The sequence below is a fragment of the Scyliorhinus canicula genome, chromosome 9 (assembly GCF_902713615.1).
Source record: "Scyliorhinus canicula chromosome 9, sScyCan1.1, whole genome shotgun sequence".
NCBI classification, from domain to species: Eukaryota; Metazoa; Chordata; class Chondrichthyes; order Carcharhiniformes; family Scyliorhinidae; genus Scyliorhinus; species Scyliorhinus canicula.
Genome location: NC_052154.1, coordinates 110,590,657 through 110,612,667, shown reverse-complemented (window position 1 = coordinate 110,612,667; position 22,011 = coordinate 110,590,657). Strand labels below are relative to the sequence as shown.

General features: G+C 48.1%; 1 protein-coding gene across 1 annotated transcript in view; it reads left to right on the top strand.

Moving 5' to 3' along the window:
* pamr1 (peptidase domain containing associated with muscle regeneration 1) overlaps positions 1 to 22,011 on the top strand; it is a 271,328-nt gene that overhangs the window by 199,160 nt on the left and 50,157 nt on the right. Inside the window, exons 9-10 of the mRNA XM_038807396.1 lie at positions 2,269 to 2,475; positions 19,869 to 20,075. Of these exons, the coding sequence (XP_038663324.1) occupies positions 2,269 to 2,475; positions 19,869 to 20,075 (414 nt within the window). The remainder of the gene's footprint in view (positions 1 to 2,268; positions 2,476 to 19,868; positions 20,076 to 22,011) is intronic.

Here is a 22,011-nt window from a genome sequence, read left to right as displayed (position 1 = left end):
GACTTGATTCCCAGCTTGAACTCTTCAGCTTAATCCATCAGTCCTGGTGCAGTGACACTGTTCTTTCTCAGTTGGAAAATCATGGCTGGGATTCTCCAATACTGCGGCCAAGTTCTGACGTTGGCGTGAAAAGCGGTGCAAACCACTCTGGCATCAACGGCCCTCGATTGTCAGGTATTCACCCCTTCCCAGGAGCCTAGTTTGGAGCCGGAGTGGTCTACATTGCTCCAGCTGGCGCGGCACGGCCCGCGCGAGTTCACGCATGTGCGCTACAGCCGGAGTGAGTTCGCGCATGCTCGCCGGGCCAGCGCGAGTTTGCGCATACACATGGGTTCCTGTCACTGCGCTGGCCCCCGGGCAACATGGCGGAGCCCTCATAGGGCCCGGCACAGAGGGATATAGACCCCCACGGAACCAGCCCACCCGCCAATCGGTAGGCCCCGATCGCGGGCCAGGCCACTGTGGAGGCCCCCCCTCTCCCCCCCCCTCCTCTCTCCCCCCCTCTCCCCCTCCTCTCTCCCCCCCTCCTCTCTCCCCCTCTCCCCCCTCCTCTCTCCCCCCTCCTCTCTCCCCCCTCCTCTCTCCCCCCTCCTCTCTCCCCCCCCTCCTCTCTCCCCCCTCCTCTCTCCCCTCCTCTCTCCCCCCTCCTCTCTCCCCCCTCCTCTCTCCCCCCTCCTCTCTCCCCCCTCCTCTCTCCCCCCCTCCTCTCTCCCCCCTCCTCTCTCCCCCCTCCTCTCTCCCCCCTCCTCTCTCCCCCTCCTCTCTCCCCCTCCTCTCTCCCCCCTCCTCTCTCCCCCCTCCTCTCTCCCCCCTCCTCTCTCCCCCCTCCCCCTCCTCCCCCTCCCCCCTCCTCCTCTCTCCCCCCTCCTCTCTCCCCCCTCCTCTCTCCCCTCCTCTCTCCCCCCTCCTCTCTCCCCCTCCTCTCTCCCCCTCCTCTCTCCCCCCTCCTCTCTCCCCCCTCCTCTCTCCCCCCTCCTCTCTCCCCCCTCCTCTCTCCCCCCTCCTCTCTCCCCCCTCCTCTCTCCCCCCTCCTCTCTCCCCCCTCCCCCCTCCTCTCTCCCCCCTCCTCCCCCCTCCTCCCCCCCTCCTCTCTCCCCCTCCTCTCCCCCACCCCTCCTCTCCCCCACCCCTCACTCCCCTCTCCTCTCTCCCCCCCTCCTCTCCCCCCTCCTCTCTCCCCCCCCTCCTCTCTCCCCGCCTCCTCTTCCCCCCCTCCTCTTCCCCCTCCTCTTCCCCCCTCCTCTTCCCCCCCTCCTCTTCCCCTCCCTCCTCTTCCCCCCCTCCTCTTCCCTCCCTCCTCTCCCCCTCTCCTCCTCCTCCTCCCTCCCTCCTCTCCCCCCTCCTCCTCCTCGGCCCCCCTCCTCCTCCTCTCCCCCCCTCTTCCCCCCCTCCTCTCCCCCCCTCCTCTTCCCCCCCTCTTCTTCCCCCCTCCCCCCCTCTTCCCCCCCCCTCCTCTTTCAGCGGCCCCCGAACGGCGCGGCGGCGAACCCGCGGGCACCCGAGAATCGGCGAGCCGCCGTCCGGGAGGCGTGATGTGATTCACGCTCTCCACCGGATAGTCTCAGACCCGGCGCGGGGTCGGAGAATCCCGGCCCATGTGTTCAAGTCTCAGTCCAGGGTTTGAAAACGTAATCTATGCTGACCAGAGTGCTGCATTATCAAAGGGACTGTGCTTCAGATGAGGCATTAAACTTAGGTTCAACAGCCCTCTGAGATGAACATGCAAGATCTCATGCATATTTGAGTAAGAGCAAGGGAATTTTCCTGGTACTCTGCTATAATTCATCTCCTACAGGTTATATAGTAATTTGTCTGAATGAAGGTAATGTTGAGTCTGAATGATGATGAAAATGGGTGATGGCAAATCAGAAACCTTCATTTACATCTCTTATGATTTTCATTTCCACTGTAAAATATACTGTCATCCCCGGTTTCATCCCTTTGTGCAGTCAAACTGACCCTGATTGTTTCTTGTGGGAATTTGTATGTTGTGATAATCTTCATGAGGACCATGGGGGATCGCTGATTGATCTACCTGTGGGTTTTGCAGAGTATGAATGCCTGCGGTGAGCGGGCAGAAGCCCGATTAGCTGGGGCTCCTTAATGGGACTTTTAAATGTAGCATTTTGTTCCAAGCAGTAATATATGGGAGATGTAACAGGGAAGAGATTCCAGCATTTATTAATCCGAAGTATGAATGTAAAAGGTAAAAAATAAATAAAAACTGGAGTTACTACAACTTGTACAAACTTTGATCTTTAATTCCAGAGAGTAAGCGCTGCACTGATCCTGGTGTACCAATAAATGGGCAACAAAGAATTCTCCCAAGAAGTGGGCAAATGAACCAGGGCTATGCGACTGTGGGCACCATTGTGCAGTTCACCTGTGATTATTTGTTCCTTCTGAGTGGGAGTGCACAAAGAACTTGCCAAGAGGATGGAACATGGACAGAGAAGCAACCGGTCTGCACAAAAGGTAACACGGTGAAACCCTTTTGTTGTCAGGCTTAAATACTAGATTGAAGAAATAAATCTGTTTCTAACCCTCAGCATTTTAATTATTTTCCTCTGGTAACTCCTGATTTCAAATAATATGGTGTACTTTTGGTTGTAAAGCTCAGTTACCCAGCAGTTAAGTCTAAATACGGTAGTTACCCGTGCCACGTGCTGTCGAGATGAGGAATAGGGAGAGAGAACAGTTGAACACGTGGCTACAGGGATGGTGCAGGAGGGAGGGATTCAGATACCTGGATAATTGGGGCTCATCCTGGGCTATGTGGGACCTCTACAAACGGGATGATCTTCACCTGAACCAGAGGGGAACCAATATCCTGGGGGATTCAGCAGGGGGATGGGAACATGAATTGTAGTGTCAGTATACAGGAGGTTGAGAGTAGTGAGGTCATGAGTAAGGTTTCACGGTCGCAGGAATGTATCGGCGGGCAGGAAGGTGGTCTGAAGTGTGTCTACGTCAACGCCAGGAACATCCAGAATAAGGTGGCTGAACTTGCAGCATGGGTTAGTACCCGGGACTTCGATGTTGTGGCCATTTCGGAGACATGGATAGAGCAGGGACAGGAATGGTTGTTGCAGATTCTGGGATTTAGATGTTTCAGTAAGCTCAGGGAAGGTGGTAAAAGAGGGGGAGGTGTGGCATTGTCAGTCAAGGACAGTATTACGTTGGCAGAAAGGATGTTTCATGAGGACTCGTCTACTGAGATAGTATGGGCTGAGGTAAGAAACAAGAAAGGAGAGGTTACCCTGTTGGGAGTTTTCTATAGGCCTCCAAAAAGTTCCAGAGATGTTGAGGAAAAAATTGCAACGATGATTCTGGATAGGAAAGAAAGTAACAGGGTAGTTGTTATGGGGGACTTTAACTTTCCAAATATTGACTGAAACAAGATAGTTCGAGTACTTTAAATGGGTCAGTTTTTGTCCAATGTGTGCAGGAGGGTTTCCTGACACAGTATGTAGATAGGCCAACAAGAGGCGAGGCCACATTGGATTTGGTACTGGGTAATGAACCAGGCCAGGTGTTAGATTTGGAGGTAGGTGAGCACTTTGGTGATAGTGACCACAATTCGGTTACGTTTACTTTAGCGAGGGAAAGAGATAGGTAAAGACCGCAGGGCAAGAGCTATAGCTGGGGGAAAGGCAATTATGATGCGATTAGCCAAGACTTAGGATGCATAGGATGGGGAAGGAAACTGCAGGGGATGGGCACAATTGAAATGTGGAGCTTGTTCAAGGAACAGCTACTGCATGTCCTTGATAAGTATGTACCTGTCAGGCAGGGAGGAAGTGGTCGAGCGAGGGAACCGTTGTTTACTAAAGTAGTTGAATCACTTGTCAACAGGAAGAAGGAGGTTAAGGTAAAGATGAGACATGAAGGTTCAGTTAGGGTGCTTGAGAGTTACAAGTTAGCCAGGAAGGACCAAAAGAGAGAGCAAAGAAGAGCCAGGAGGGGACATGAGAAGTCCTTGGCAGGTAGGATCAAGGAAAACCCTAACGCTTTCTATCGGTATGTCAGGAATAAAAGAATGACTAGGGTAAGAGTAGGGCCAGTCAAGGACAGTAATGGGAAGTTGTGCGTGAGTCCGAGGAGATAGGAGAGACAAATGAATATTTTTCATCAGTATTCACACAAGAAAAAGACAATGCTGTCGAGGAGAATACTGAGATACTGGCTACTAGACTAGACGGGATTGAGGTTCATAAGGAGGAGGTGTTAGCAATTCTAAAAAATGTGAAAATAGATAAGTCCCCTGGGCCGGATAGGATTTATTTTAGGATTCCCTGGGAAGCTAGGGAGGAACTTGCAGAGCCTTTGGCTTTGATCTTTATGTCATCATTGTCTACAGGAATAGTGCCAGAAGACTGGAGGAAAGCAAATGTTGTCCCCTTGTTCAAGAAGGGGAGTACAGACAACCCCAGTAACTATGGACCAGTGAACCTTACTTCTGTTGTGGACAAAGTCTTGGAAAGGATTATAAGAGATAGGATTTATAATCATCTAGAAAGGACTAATCTGATTAGGGATAGTCAACATGGTTTTGTGAAGGGTCGGTCGTGCCTCACAAACCTTATTGCGTTCTTTTACAAGGTGACCAAACAGGTGGACGAGGGTAAAGCAGTTGATGTGGTGTATATGGATTTCAGTGAAGCGTTTGATAAGGTTCCCCACGGTAGGCTATTGCATAAAATACGGTGACATGGAATTGAGGGTGATTTAGCGGTTTGGATCAGAAATTGGCTGGCTGTAAGAAGACTAGAGGGTGGTGGTTGATGGGAAATGTTCAGCCTGGAGGTCAGTTACTAGTGGTGTACCACAAGAATCTGTTTTGGGGCCACTGCTGTTTGTTATTTTTATAAATGACCTGGAGGAGGGCGTAGAAGGATGGGTGAGTAAATTTGCGGATTACACTAAAGTTGGTGGAGTTGTGGACAGTGCGGAAGGATGTTGCAGGTTACAAAGCAACATGGATAAGCTGCAGAGCTGGGCTGACAGGTGGCAAATGGAGTTTAATGCAGAAAAGTGTGAGGTGATTCATTTTGGAAGCAGTAACAGGAAGACAGAGTACTGGGCTAATGGTAAGATTCTTGGTAGTGTGGATGAGCAGAGAGATCTTGGTGTCCATGTACATAGATCCCTGAAAGTTGCTACCCAGGTTGATAGGGTTGTTAAGAAGGCATACTTTGTGTTAGCTTTTATTGGTAGCGGGATTGAGTTTCGGAGCCATGAGGTCATGTTGCAGCTGTACAAAACTCTGGTGCGGCCGCATTTGGAGTATTGTGTGCAGTTCTGGTCGCCGCATTATAGGAAGGATGTGGAAGCATTGGAAAGGGTGCAGAGGAGATTGACCAGGATGTTGCCTGGTATGGAGGGAAGATCATATGAGGAAAGGCTGAGGGACTTGAGGCTGTTTTCGTTAGAGAGAAGAAGGTTAAGAGGTGAATTAATAGAGGTATACAAGATGATCAGAGGATTAGATAGGGTGGACAGTGAGGGCCTTTTTCCTCAGATGGTGATGGCTAGCACGGGGGGACATAGCTTCAAATTGAGGGGAGATAGATAAAGGACAGATGTCAGAGGTAGGTTCTTTATTCAGAGAGTAGTAAGGGTGTGGAATGCCCTGCCTGCAACAGTAGTGGACTCGCCAACGTTAAGGGCATTTAAATGGTCATTGGATAAACATATGGATGATAAGGGAATAGTGTAGATAGGCTTTAGATTAGTTTCACAGGTCAGCGCAACATCGCTGGCCGAAGGGCCTGTACTGCAATGTAATGTTCTATTGTAAATATTGTATAAATGTCAAATCTCACAAAAGGGAAATCAACTGCTTCGGGTTACTGAATGCATCCATGGATATTTGATCTTCGGTTGAGAGCTTTTATCTTGGGACATCGTATGGGTGATGAATGTGTTTAAAGAGCAAGGATAGAAACATTTTAGCTTGTTCTGACTAGTCTGTGACCTAACATCATTTCCCACAGCTCTTAATACTTTTGATCAATAAAAATGTTTCAGATTTAAAATTTAAAATTGATCAAGTGTAAAGTATCGTTTGTGGGGGAGAGTTTTCTAATTCTGCTACCTTTACAAACCATTGTCTCGAGACGTGTTTCCGAACTTCACTCCTTCGAGATCTGAACCTCATTTTTAGGGTCCTGGTTCGAGATTTCCAAATCTGTGAAAATCATTTCTGTCCATCTACCCGGTTAGTTATCTTGAAAGCTTCAATGAAATTACTTCTTAAATTTGTAAATTCTAAGGAATGCAATCCTAATTTGTACAGTGCCTCCTCATAATTCAATCCTTGGAGGACAAGTATCATTCTGGTAAATTTATGCTCCTCCAAGGCCTAAGGTGCAGTGCTCAGGACTGAACACAGACTTTGGGTTTGCTCTCACCAGGGTTTTGTTTTGTTAAACATACCTTCTGCCTCCCTTCAGTCCATCCTCTAGATTTAAAGGCCAACATTCCATTCACTTTTAAAATTATTTTCTGTCTGTGACAATTTAATGATTCATATATATGGACTCTTAAGTTTCTTTGAACCTCCACTGTTTCGAGCTTCTCACCATTTTGAACATACTCTGATTTATGTTCAAAGTGGATGACCTACACTTGTCCATATTGAATTCCATTTGCCAGTGTTGTCAATTCACTTAATCTATTAATATTGTGTAGTCATTTTCTGCTTCCATCTGCACTGCTTATAATGCCTATCTTTGTGCCATTAACAAACTTAGATACGTGGTTCTCTGCCCTGTCATCTAATCCATTACAAAATGAAGTTAATAATATTTATTAATAAACAATAATCCATATTTAGTTAACAATCTAGCCGTGTGTGAGCATTTATCTGATAGTGATCATAATATGATCAACATCAACATGGGCGGTGGGGAGGGGAGTGGTGGGGGGGGGGGGGCACAGTGGGAAGGGGAGATTTTCCACTTCTGATTCTGGGGGAAGGGGGGATGGGAATAGCACCTCATTTTGGGGGGAGGGGGTGGGAATGGCGGTGGTGGGGGGCAGAGGGTAGCACAGAAATTCTAACACGGTTTTTATGCTGGCAGGATTTCTCCGATCAGTTAGTCCTGCCCCCCGCCAATAGTGCAATGGCAAGCCTGAGTTTAAAAGTAATGATTGTAATTTGCATATATTTCAATATAATTATCAGGTCTGATATTTACTCTACAATAAATTGTCCATTCGTGTCGGCATGCCCTCATGCCAACGTGAGCTATGACAGATCCTCCATGACATGCACCTGGTGAGCAGAACCCCCTGGAGATGCACAGGTAGGTGCAGCTCACGGAGGGAGAGGGTCATGCCCAGGCACTTCCACCAACACTGCCCAGGTACTTACCCCAGGCAGTGCCATGAAGACAGTGCTGGGCAGTGCCCTGGGGGCAGTACGAGGGCTGTGTTCCGTGGTGGGAACCCTCCCTTTCATAATATCCACTCATGTATATCATGAGATGCAGACAGGCAGCGATTGGCACACAGGATAACCAATGAACATTCACGACACAGAACAACCAATCACCAGACAGGACACCACCACTATAAAGCCCACAGGGCATTAAGACTCTCTCTCTCTCACAGGACACGGCCAGGGAGATAGTCACAGTGCACAAGCCAATGAACATCATCACGATGTGGTAGAGAGCTAGTCTGGTCAAGCCAGTAGGAGGTTATCAGTTAGGTTAATAGAGTGTTAACCCACAGCAGATTATGTACAGTAATCAGCAAGTTCAATAAAACAGTGTTGGACCATCTCCTGTGTCGGACTCCTGTTTCTCGTTTCACTGCATCCAGTTGCAGTCGATGTTAGACCAACTTGGATAACACATCACTCCCTAGTGGTGTTTGGGATGGAGTTCTATAGCAGAAGTGCCGGAGGGGGGAAGAGGTCATGGAGGTGGGAATAGGGTTGGAGGTTCTGTGGTTGAGGTGAGAGGTGGTGGGATTTCTATTTTTCTTTTAAATCGGGGCCTCCTTTTTAAAAACGTAAATTGCTGGTGGGGCAGACTCAATCAGAGCCCGCCCTGTCAGTGCTATGTCTTGGGATCCGCCTGTTACATTTTTTTTTGTCCATCAGATTAAAAATAAGGTGGGAAGACCCACCAATGTCGCCAACAGGCTATTCTCAGCTTGTCCCACATGAGCTGACACTTTACCAAAAAACAGCAAAACTCCGCCTATATTATTTGAAAGGGAGGAATTGAAAATGGCTGCTAGGATTCTCAGTTTAGATAAGGCTGACTTCAATGCATGAATCAATGGGCTGTAATATCCGTTTGGGAGACTTGGAAGACTGAGTGTTGTTGCTGCTGGCTACTGAATAGCATGTGATTCGCATTTCCATTGGCGGTGCTATTCATTCACAGTTAGGACATGCAAATTGCCAGCACTCTGACGACTTGAATTGAGAGCAATTCCCATTTCTGCTGGCATCTAATTTTCTGGGGCCAGAATTAGCACTGAAGTGCCTGACCAGCTGGAGCTGTTTATGGGCACCCCACTCCCCACACACTCTCATTCCAGCCAAGTAGATGGCAAGAAGGAGACCCGCCCACCCACTTTCGGGAAAGTGAAAAGAATAGAATGCTGGATGCTGTGGAGGAGAGGAGGGTCATCCTCTTCGCCATGGTGAGGCAGAGACTCAAGCCAGCCATCATCAATAGCATGGGAGGAGATGGCAAAGGCGGCCAGTGCTGCCAGCCTCACTAGAAGGACCAGAACCCAGTGCTGCAAAAAGTGAATGATCACCACAGAGCAGTTCGGATGAGTCATCATCTCTGTGCCCCTGGCATCACTCCCCAATCCCCGAGAGGCCAACAACACCTCACCTGCCTGCATCTTCCTTACAACCTACCCTCCACCAAACACCAATCCATGTACTGCCACCTTTGGCCAGGAGCCTTGCATACCCATGTCACCAGTTACAGATCCCCCCCTTAGATCTCGTCTCCCAGCATCTCATTGTCCTTTCTGTGTTCCCTCGGATAAGGTGGCCCATAATAAGCGTGAGAGTCAAAAGACTGGAGGGAACATCCCTGAATTGTGGCTCCACACCCCAGCCGAAAAGGGCAGTGGAGCTAGCTGGTGAGGCCGAGGAAAGGGCAGTGGCTGACACGGTGGTCAGCATGTGACAAACAAGTGAGAGCCCAATGCAAAGCTGATATCCCATATCAAGTGACTTACCCCTCTCCCACAGATCGCTGCTTCCCAAGATATCACTATGTCTTTTGTATTGCAGGATCACCATAAGACGAGACCAGGATGTCTGGGGTCGCTACCCCCCAGCCACAGCCCCAGCACACCCTGGAGCACCAGTCCAGGGAAGACACTTGCGTCTCATCACTGCTGTCATCTGCACCCTCCACCATTGCAGAGATGATCAGCTTGGTGGGACATTTTAGTGAAGAGGCTTTGGGTCACCTTTTGGTGCACACTACACACATGCTGCAGCACATCAGGTGGAGGCAAGGACTCCCGAGGGAGCAGAGGATCACAGACCCTCCCGATCCCAGGAAGCAGTTGTCATCTGTACAAGTGCTGGGCTTCTGGGGAGTATGATCCTTTCAAAGGTAGAGATGCAGACACTGAGTCAAGATTTACCGGAGGGGGTGTAAGCAACTTTCCATCACCTGTAGGTACAGCTGGAGGACTCCATCTGCCCTCAGGAACAGGAAATGTTGACGGCAATGCATGGTGCCCAGTCCAACATGATACGGGTGGCGTCCATAGTGGAGTGCCTGGGGCAAGAAGTCATAGCCATGGGTCAAGATGTACAAGACTTGGGGTACATTGTGCGGTTGATAGCGGGTGGGGAGGATAGAGGAGTCCAGCCACAGATAGACATGATGCAGGCCCACATGGACATTGGTGCAAAGCTCTAGTGCTTGGCCCATTCACAAAGGGTCATGGCTGAGGGAATCAAGAGCATTGGCCGGGTGCTGACTCATCTTAGCCAGTCACAGAAGGATATGTCACAAGCACAGGGGAACATGACCGAGGCAGTGAGTGACATGTCTCACTTGCTGAGGGACATGCCCCATTCTCAATGCTCCATGACTGAGGGCATAGAGACCATGGCTCAGATGAAGTCGTGCTTCGAGGACATGCAGCGCCAGGTGATGGTGGAGCCTCTGAAGCAAACTCTGGCCTTACCGCCTTCCTATGGAGTTGCCCAGGGCCATTGAGCAGCCTGAGGGAGGAGGAAGTGATGGGGAAGATGTGATGGGGCAGGACCCGCATGACACATGAATGTTCCACATGGTGTCACCTTCAGCGAGAAGTGGCAAACTACGGGGCCAGAAGTGTGAGCCTGCCTTGTATGACAGCTTACCCAGTGTGTGAACCCTAATCATTCACCATCTCCAGGTTGGCTCTTGGGTGACAAAAGTTACCCACTGAGGTCATGGCTCCCCCCCCCCCCCCCCCCCCCCCCCCACCCTCCCAAGCATATATGGGCCTGTGAAATGGATTGGCCAGCACACATGCTAAGATCACCTGGGAGGACAGAGGAATGTGATCCTAAAGACAGGAGTCAGACTTTGTCAAATGATGAGGAGCACCAGAGCTCACCTTACAGTGAGTTGTCATCATTTTCCGACCCGTGGACAAGACTTTCTGATGCGGCAGCCCAAGGCCAACACCCTGCAGTGATGCTGGTAGAACCCTCAGAGGGGGAGGTGGCACTGTGGTAGTGGGAAGGAGTGTAAGGCTAGGAGCAAGATGGAGTGAAGGACTGAAGGAGAAGGGGTGAGTGGTTTTGGGGAAGGATCCTCATTTTGAAGGCGGGCTGAAGAGATGGGACAGGGCGATGGAGCTGCCGGAGCCAAGACTTCTTAGTTTGAAAATCGGGAGCTGATGAAGGTGTCCCATGTGCGGCGGCTCTCGAGCACACGTTGACCAGGTGCACATGGTCTCATTAGTTAGCTGAAGTCACGGTACGGGTGCGAGCTATGTGACTTATGCCTCCCTATAATGAGTTGTATCTGTAGACTGAGCTGAAGCAATGGGATTTTCATCACTAATTTTCTGTCTTTATGAATTTAGAAGCTAGCAGCCTGTGTGAACTTGTGTAGTTTTTAAAACTGTAAGCTTTTTAACCCTTTCAAAGACTTGGGAGTTCTCCAGCCACGACTTTGACATCTTGCCCCAGGCTTTACACTGCAGCAGCCACTCTTGCAGTTGCTGGCAATGTATCCTGCCAGAAATAGCATTGGGACTACTTCATTCAGCCTTGCAGTCACAAGAAAGTTGCTGATAGCCTCTCCTGATATTCTTGGCTCTGACTATGCATCTCATACAACTGAGGGACAAACATGTCCAGAGTCACAACACCTGGCTGGGGCTCAGCTGAGTTCGAGGATCCAGCAGATCTCCCACTATCTGATCCCTGGGGCGCTCCTGAATCCACCTGATATGTATCAGAAGCAGTGTGGTGGTCACCAGATAGTGACCCCAAAACCTACTAAGTTCTCCCACCAAGGCGCTTGTCTTTTTGGTGGTGGATGGTGCAGGTGATAGCTGTGACACGTTATCTGTGTCCTCCTCTGAGATCTTCTCCAAGTTGGTGTTGAGGGTGGCTGGTGGGGACTCAGTTCATGAATGGATCAGGTTCTTGGGTTGATATTCGCGCAAGGCAAGTGACTTGGTTTTAGTGACTTGGTTTTGGCCCTGGTCAAAGGTTTGGACAACAAAAACTCACTTAAGACTGGTCATCTGGATGAAAGCGCAGTGGCTCCTCACTTTTCTGTCACAGGTTAACCTCGATCCTTATTTCCGACATTCCACCACCTGCCTGCCCTCGCTCTTTCTCTCTCTCTCTGCTGTTGTGGGCTATCTTCTCCTAAAGGGACACAAAAGGGGATAATGTGGGCCAGACACTTGGCAGGTCAGACATCGAGGACAACTGATCTTTGTGGGCAGAGTGCTGAAGCAGGGAAGGGCACTGATGAGTGGTGGGGGAGAGTTTGAGGATGCTGGTGGGAAGTCAGATGCTGGGAACCTGCGTAGTGGACGGCATGTGAGTTCAAGGCGCCACTCCGGGGTCATATTGGTCTGATTTTACCACTGTTTTACAAATGCTGTGCCACAAAATCCTTGGGTTTGAACTCTAGCAACTTCCCTGCCACTGACGTTAGGCTTATTGGTCTGTAGTTCCCTGTTTTCTCTCTACCTTCCTTTTTGAATAGTGGACTTATATTAGCTACCCTCCAATCTGTAGGAACCATTCCAGAGTCCAAAGAATTTTGGAAAATGACCACCAATAGATTTACTATTTCTAGGGTCACTCCCTTAAGTACTCTGGGATGAAAATGATCAGGTTCTGCAGATTTATCCACCTACAATCCCATTCATTTCCCCAAATCATTTTTCTACGAATATTAGGGGCGGAATTCTCCCCTACCTGGCGGGACGGGGGGTCCCGGCTTAGCGGAGTGGCGCTAACCACTCCGGCGCGAGCCTCCCCAAAGGTGCGGAATTCTCTGCACCTTTAGGGGCCAAGCCCTCACATTGAGGGGCTAGGCCCGCGCCGGAACGGGTGGCACCACACCGGCTGGCGGCAAAACCGGCAACAATGGCCGGCCGAAAGGCCTTTGCTGGTTTGCGCATGCGCCGATGCATCAGCTGCCGCTGACGTCACCACCGGCGCATGCGCGGTGGGGGATTCTCTTCCGCCTCCGCCATGGTGGAGGCCGTGGGGCGGCAGAAGAAAAAGAGTGCCCCCACGGCACTGGCCAGCCCGCCGACCGGTGGGTGGGCCCCGATTGCGGGCCTGGCCACTGTGGGGGCACCCCCCCGGGGTCCGATCGCCCCAAGCCCCCCCAGGACCCTGGGGGCCCGCTTGCACCGCTCATCCCGCCGTTCCAGAGGTGGTTCAAACCACGGCAGCGGGATTGGCCTCTCAGCGGCGGGACTTCAGCCCATCCGGGCCGGAGAATAACGGCAGCACAGAAACCCGTAGCCTCCCGCCGGACCCCGCCATTCTCCGAGGCGGGCGGCAGGATTGGCGGCACGCCGACTTTTTGCTGGTGGGAGAATTCTGGACATGGCGGGGGTGGGATTTCCGGCGGCCCCGGGCGTTTCTCCGACCCTGCTGGGGGTCGGAGAATTTCGCCCTAGATTCCTTCAGCTCCTCACTAAAACTTGTGATTCTTAAAACTTCTGGTACAGTATTCAGATCTTCCTTTGTGAAGACAGAAGTAAAGTACGAATTTAGTCCCTTGGCCATTTCTTTGTTCACCGTTATGAATTTCTCTGTTTCTGACTGTAAGGGGACTACATTTGTTGTTAGCATTCTTTTTCTCTTTACATACCTATAGAAAATTTTACAGTCAGTTTTTATGTTCCTTGCTATATTGTATATAGCGTATTGTATTCAATTTCATATTGTATTTTCCCCTTCTTAATCAATACTTTGGTCCACCTTTGCTAAATTTTAAATGTCCCCAACCCTTACCTCTATTGCTTTTTCTTGCTGATTTGTATGTTTCTTATTTGAATCTAATACTATCTCTAATATCCCTTGTAAGCTATGGTTTCACCACAGTTCCCTTTCTACTATTAAGCCAAACAGAAATAAACAATTTTGGAGTTCACCTATTCGTTCCATGAGTGTCTGTCATTGCCTGTCCACTGTCCTTCCTTCAGTAATGTTTCCTGATCTATCAGAGGCAACTATGAGGAGGCAGTAGCGTAGTGGTTTTGTCACTGGACTAGTAATTCAGAGACCCAGGGAAAATTTTAATTCACTAAAATCTGAAATTAAAAGTCTAATGATGACCATTAAATCTTTGCCAATTATCATAAAAGCCCATCTGGTTCACTAATGACCTTCAGGGAAGGAAATCTGTTGCCCTTACCCGGTCTGGCGACATGTGACTCCTGACCCACACAGTGATGCAGTTGACTCTTAACTGTCCCCCACTGAAATGGTCCAACACGCCACTCAGTTCAAGGGCAATTAGGGGTGGTCAACAAATGCTGTCCAGCCAGCGACACCCACATCCAAAGAACTAATAAAAAAACTCATGCTCATTCCATCATAGTTACCTTATTGAGATTCTCAGGTCTCAGATACAACTACCTCACTATCCAGCTTGATGAATAATTCTATCATATCATGGCCAGTCATCTCCAAGGGCAGCATGGTAGTACAAGTGGCTAGCACTGTAGCTTCACAGTGCCAGGGTCCCAGGTTCGATTCCCCACTGTCTGCGTGGGTTTCCTCCGGGTGCTCCAGTTTCCTCCCACAGTCCAAAGACGTGCAGGTTAGGTGGACTAGCCAAGCTAAATTTCCCTTAGTGTCCGGAAAGGTTGGGAGGGGTTGCTGGGTTACCGGGATAGGGTGGAAGTGGGGGCTTGGGTGGGTCAGGTGCAGACTCGATCGTCCGAATGGCCTCCTTCTGCACTGTATGTTCTCTGTTCTCTCACAACTAGATTGCCAACTGATCCTTTCTCATTGCACAATACCCAGTCCAAGATTGACCCTTCCTTTGTTGGTTCCTCAACGTGTTGGTCCAGAAAACCATGCCGTGTACAGTCCAGAAATTCCTCCTCGATTGTACTGAGACTAATTTGACTCACCCAATCTATATGCAGATTAAAGTAATCCATAATTGCAGATGTCCGTTTGTTACTGATTTCCTGTCCAATGCTATTTCCAACATTACCACTACATTTGGTGGTCTGTATATCGCCCCAACAAATGTTTTTTGTCCCTTGATGTTTCTTGACACAGATTCCACATCATCCATGATAATACCTTTCCTCAATATTGTATCAAAAGCTTCTTTGATCAAAAAACACCTTGGAGCCTTGATTCCATAAACCCAACCATATCATGCCCCTTTACATCTATCTACACAACTATTTCATTCATTTTATTTCTAATGCTCCAAGCATTCAGGTACAAAGCCTTAAGGCTAGTCTTTTCAACATTCCTTTCCCTTCCCTACTGGTTTTTACAGTGTCCCTTTCTGATACAGGCCTTTGATTTCTCTTCTATCACTTTTCTTATTCTCCTTTGTGTCTTTTCTCTTCTTCTTGATTCCCCCTGCTCTGAACCCTTTCATAGGTTCCCACTCCCACCATATTAATTTCCACCCTCCCCAACAGTTATGACAAGTACCCCCACCCACCGCCAAAGGACATCAGTCCCGGTCCTGCCAGGTGCAACTCTTCCCATTTGTATTGATCCCACCTCCCAGAACTGGTCCCAATGCCCCAGGAATCTGAAACTCTCTCCATCACACCATCTTTTCGGCCATTTATTCATTCTAAATATTCTGCTGTTTCTACTCAGACTAACACATGGCTCTGGTACTAAACCTGTGAGAACTACCTTTGAGGTCCTACTTCTCAACTTGTTTCCTAGTTTTTTAAGACCTCATCCCCCTTTTAATCTCTATGTCATTTATATCAATGTATGCCATGACAACTGGCTGGTCACCCTCTCCCTTCAGAATCTCCTGCAATTACTCTCCAATATCCTTGACCTTAGCTCCAAAGAGGCAACATACCATCCTGGAGTCTTTTTGTGGCCACAGAAATGTCTTATCTATTCCCCTCACAATTGACTCCCCTTTGATATTGCATTTCTACGCCTTTTGCTAATCCCCTGTCCGGCAAAGCCAATCGGGGTGCGTTGACTTTTGCTGCTGTTTTTATCCCCGAAGAGGCCATTCCCTCAACTGTGCCAAAAATAGTATATCTGTTTTGCAGGGAATAGCATCAGAAGTTTCCTGCACTGCCTGCTTAGTACTGTTGCTCTGCCTGGTGGTTACCCACTCCCTTCCAGCCTGTGGAATCTGACCCTGCCATGTGACCACCTCTCCACGATACTCTCCACCTCTGGTTTCCAGGAGCTGCAGCTGGAGACACTTCTGGCACACATGCTGGTCATGGGAGCTGGAAGTGTTCCTGATCTCCCACATGGTGTAAGAAGAGCAGACCATGACTTGGAGCTATCCTGCCATGTCTTTCCCCTTTAAGTGGTTGGGTGACTGTCCATGTCGAGTTTGCACATTCTTCCCATGTCTGTGTGGGTCTCATCCCCACAACCCAAAGATATGCAGTGTAAGTGGATTGGCCACACTAAATTGCCCCTTAATTGGAAAAATAAATAATTCGTATTATTATAATAATCTATATTGTCACAAGTAAACTCACATTAACACTGCAATGAAGTTACTGTGAAAAGCCCCGAGGCACCATGTTCTGTTGCCTGTTCGTGTATACAGGGAGAAGTCAGAACGTCCAAATTACCTAACAGCACATCTTTTGGGACTTGTGGGAGGAAAATGGAGAAAACCTATGCAGACACAGGGAGAATGTGCAGACTCCACACAGGCAGTGACCCAAGGCGGGAACCGAATCTGGGACCCTGGCTTTGTGAAGCAACAGTGCTAACCACTGTGCCATCGTGCTGCCCAAATGAATTTGGTACTTTGAATTTATTTATTATATAAAAATTTAATTTAAAAGTGGTCCCTAATATCAGTTGTTCACCAACCAATCAGTTTACCTCTTGTCTGTGATGTTCCTGTTGGTATTTATCAAACTCAGCGTGCTGTCTGAACAGTGGCCACAGGTCCTATGCACTTTGTTGCCTGAAGGTGAGCGAGGGCCCCGAGCCTCATGCTCCATTTATCCTCCACTCCCAGAAGAGTGACCCTCGCCGGTCCGGTGCTCTCCGCTGCCACCTTGGAATCTTTTCTCACGGCACTTTCTCTTAGATTTCTTCACCAAGGATCCACTATTAGGATACCAGGCCAGATCCCAACATTTGTTAGGATACTGGACGGCAACCACAAACAATTTTTTAAAATTTGGAAACTGAGGAAAGGATACTTCACTTCTATGATACTTTACTCCAGAGGTGATCATTCTGACCAATAGGTACTTTTTTATGTCAAAACAAACTTTACACAGAATTAACCACATTAACATCAAATACATACTTTTACAATTATCAGTTAAACAGCCCTTAAATAAAAGGAAATGTTTTAAACATACTATCTACACCTGCCACAAAATCCAATTACGCAATCTATTGCAGTGCAAATACCACATAAGCGAACATAACAAGTTACTTGCTTAACTGTGTAGAGACTTTTGGAGAGAATTCCCTTCAAGAGCAGATCCAGTACACTTCTGCTCAACCTAACAGCATTTGGCAAAACTGTTGTCCAACTTAAAAATCCTATTACAGACTGCAAAACTACTGACGGGTCTGGCTCCTCCCATTAAATACATTATATATCCCTTTAAGTTCCATGACCTGCTCAGCTAGGACTAAATACAACTCCTCATAAATTATCTACACTCCAGGGAATCTCCTGCAATCAAAACATTATTCCATTAGCCCTTTTTTTGAAATGAAGTAAGTGGTTGGAATGAATGATTACCTCACTTTTACAACTCTTAATTTCAGCTTTAGCTGACATACTGCCTGTATATATTTTTAATCAGGGCTTTTAATAACACTACTGCAACAGAATATGAAATATAATACATATCAATTCCTTGCATTCATCACACCACCTCCAGGCTTTCATCCTCTCCTTTGATGTTCCTCTGTCCTGGAGCACCATGTGCATTCAAGCTTCACCTTCCACATAATCTATAGAATTCATAGAATCTCTACAGTGCAGAAGGAAGACATATGGCCCATTGAATCTGCACCGACCTTCTGAAAGAGAAATCTATCTCTGCCCATTCTCACCCTATCCAGTAACCCCGCATATTGATCATGTCCAATCCACCTAATCTGCTTCGGACTATTGGAGGAAACCAGAGAACCTGGAGGAAACCCATGCAGGCACGAGAATAAGGGGGAAACGCCACACAGACTGTCACCAATGTCACTGTGCCACCATGAAGCCCTTTGAGTTACCCAGCCATATGAAGAAAATACCATTGCTTCACAGGCCTGTAGTAAGGAGTCACCAAACCTTTGGTCACCTTGGATCTCTGGCTTCTCACAAGCCAATGCTATTCTGGGTCTGTCTTTTAACTTGAAGCCTCTGCTCCTCATTCTCAACTTCACCTAATAGGACCAATTCCAGATTCCTGTTGTTTTCCTTTGATGAGAAGGTCTTCTTGGGACATTTCTTTTCCTTTGGGACCTGCTCCCGGCAGTACCCTCTCCCAGTAGCTGACACTTTGTATCTCCATTGAGATCCATAACTCACTCAACATTCACTGTAACTTTGACTCTAGAGCAACTCATCTACAGGAACTTCACCTTTGAGCATAATCATTAACTGAACCTCAAACTGCTTTTTGTTCCCCTGTAGCCTCTCTGTGGTGAAGCATCAGTCCGGACTTTATACCCTATCTTTGCTTTAACTGATGGGTGTCACGGTGACACAGTGGTTAGCACTGCTACCTCACACTGCCAGGGACCTCAGTTCAATTCTGACCTTGGGTTAATGTCTGTGCGGAGTCTGCAGGTTCTGCCAGTCTCTGCGTGGGTTTCTTCCCGATGCTCTGTTTCCTCCCACACTCCCAAAGATGTGCAGGTTAGGTGGATTGACCGTGCTAAATTGCCCCCTAACGTCAAATAGGGATGGGCAATAAATGCTGCCCTAATCAGCATTGCCCACGTCCCGTAAATGAATTTTTAAAAAAGTTAGTTGAGGTCACTGGGATAAGGCAGGGTCCGGGCCTAGCTAAGGGTGCTCTTTTGGAGGGTCGATGCAGTGTTGGTGGGCTAAGTGGCCACCTTCTACTCTGTAGGGATTCTATGACTCTTCTATGATTCCCATCAAGTCTGGTAAAACCTCAGTAAAAATGCATGCATACAGACTACCATAGACTCACAGGCAAGTTCCTTAACTTGTATCTTAAGCTTAAACTTAATGCTGTAGCTTATAACCCACACACACTCACAAATACAAATATAAATGATCTAAAACTATGGATGGAATTCACTACCCACCTTCCCACCCACTCCCCCGGCCACAGGTTTTTAGTGCCAGAGGCGGCTTGACATTGGCCACTGGCTGGTCTTCTGGTCTCCTGAAATCAATATGCATTTGCCACTGGGGAACCAGCTGCAAGGATTTGCCTTCAGTGGGTAGGGCTGGCAAATTCAAGTCTATGTCTATTTCCCAACATTACCCATAATCCCTACTCTCTATCTCCTGCTGTTCAGCTAATTTTCTAACCGGGGCAATAATTTATTTTCAATTCCCTGAGTTTTAACTTTAGATAGCCCTCTGTTGAGAGGGTCTTTATGAAATGACTTCTGGATCACTTGATGGTTGGCTGGATGACATCTGAATACCTGCTCCAGCCTTCAACATGACTATCTGCTGCCCCATCAATGCAACTTTGTTAATAGAAATGGCAAAGTGGGAAATATGTGCCTGCTTTCCTATTAGTCTTCCACCTTGTCACAATTGACACTAATTAAGGACTCACTGAGATTTGTTAACTTTAATTAGCTATATACGATTGGGTGAAATACATTTTGGAATATAGTTGGCCAAGTGTTATCACACACCCAGCAATTACCTAAAAGAACCCGCCTCCAGTGTGCTGCTGGGGTTACTGCTGCCATGTATCCCAATACTTAAAATGATGATCTGTATATATTGACATACTCTGCATGACATTTTAATCAAAAACAATATTCTGCATTATTAAGGCATGTCGTGCTCAGGTTCATCAGGTGCGGCTTCTGCCTCGTTGAACCTTACAGGTCTGAGAGGAAAATATTTCAGCATTTATCAGTTTTTTAAAAAGTATATTGACACTGAAGAGGCCAAGAGAAAAATGCATCCGACTGTTGTGGCTGCTGCATAAAAGATTATTTTGATCTTTAATTCCAGAGAATATAAGCTGCGTTGACCCTGGAGCACCACTGAAAGGGCAAAAAAGAATTCTTCCAGGAAGTGGGGAGATACACCGGGGTCATGCCACCATTGGTACTGTTGTTCAGTTCACCTGTGATTATTCGTTTGTTTTGAGTGGTAGTGCACAGAGAACTTGTCAACAGAATGGAAGGTGGACGGAGAAGCAGCCAACATGCATTAAAGGTAACACAGTGAAATCATTTCTGTATGCAATGTGATTAATGCACTGTCATCTGTCAAGGGCCCAATCCAGGAGTTACAGAGAAAAAGCAAAAAGAAGGCTACAGAGAGAAATTGGGATTGGATTGAATTTGGGTTTATTGTCATCTGTACTGAGGTGCAGTGAAAAGTTTTGTTCTGCATACAGTCCAGGCAGATCATTCCATACATGAAAAACATAGGACATATGATAAGTACACAATATAAGTACATAGACATCGAATGAAGCATACGCAGTGTAGTACTACTCAGTAGAGAAGATGCGTGGAGTGATCAGTTCAACTCATAAGAAGGTCATTCAGGAGTCTGGTAACAGCGGGGAAGAAGCTGTTTTTGAATCTGTTGATGCGTATTCTCAGACTTTTGTATCTCCTGCTAGGTGGACAAGATTGGAAGTGAGAATAACCCGGGTGGGAGGAGTCTTTGATTATGCTGCCCGCTTTCCCAAGACAACAGGAGGTGTAGACAGAGTCAATGGATGGGAGGTGGGTTCACGTGATAAGACTAGGCTGTGGAGGATGAGTCGAGGATATTATCAGCATCAAGGGAGGCTGAGTTGCAAAATAATTGCCAGAAACAAACTTTGAATCAAATGGTGCAAACCGATTTGGTAGGTCACCATTGGTGATAAAACTACAAGTCTTAATTTGACATCCCACAGTAACTTCGCAGGAAAAGTGCCAAGTGACATTCATGTCACACAAATGCCAAGCAATGATCATTCCCAACAAGAGAGAATCTAACCAATGGCACATGATATTCAATGGCATTACCATCACTGAACCCGCCCACCATCTACATTGGGGAATACCACTGACCAGAACATGAACTGGATTGGCATTTACAAAATGTGGCGAAAAGAGAAGATCAGTTAGAATCCGACGGTTGAGAAACACTCATGGGACGCACGGTAGGATACAAAGAAAGAGATTAATTAAGATACACTCCTAAACTGCCGTGCCCCGAAGGGTCGCCCTCTCCGACCTGCACCCAGGGCTGGGGATTTTATACTGTGGAGCCTTCCTTATTAAAATGTAACCACCACCACCACCGGCAATTACCAGGGCAATCGTATGGCGCTACTTCTCAGGGGATCATGATAGTTTCCCCTCCCCCCCCCCCCCCCCCTCCCCCAAAAGGCAGGAGAAATATCGTCTGGGCGATCCACAAGACCCTTTGTCCATTTTGCCTGGTGTCAGCATTCCGACGTTGAAGGGGTTGGCCCAGGAGGCGTATACCTAGTAAGTGACCGACATTTCTGCACTGAATGTCGATATTGGTGTCGGAGGAGGAGTGGATGCAGGTATCGATTGGTGTCGATGGCCACAGACCGGTGTCTTCCTGCAGCTGGACGTCCATGTCGGAATCAGAGTCAGGATCTGATAAAACGGCACTGTGCATCTCGACCTCCTGGCCATCGACAGTCGGAGGTGATGCCAGTTGTGATGGAGGTTGTGGCTAGAGGAGCCGCAGAATCTGGGTGTTGGTGGTGGGCGCTGGCAATTCCTGGAGGCAGCCGCTAATGTGGTCCACATGGATTCCCGGCCCAATGCCAGTACAGAGTAAGATCCAGGCCCCATTTGGTGGAGCATGATCCCTAGGACCTACGTGGCTCCATCGATGAAATTCTGGATGTTGAGGGTGTCCACAGGAATAAAACTGCGGACCACCCTCCGATGTCCTGCATCGGCTTTAGACTGCTCGTGACCCTGCTAGATCTTCTTCCCGATGTCTGGAATGACCAAGCTTAACCATGTCCAGAGGAGTCGACCCATGAGTAGTTCAGCCACCCCCATGGTCGCACGAGGTGTGGTCCTGTAACAGAACAGAAAACAGGCCAAATGGTGCAAACTGATTTGTTAGGTCACTATCCCGCACTCGGGAAAGTGGCTCCGCTTTC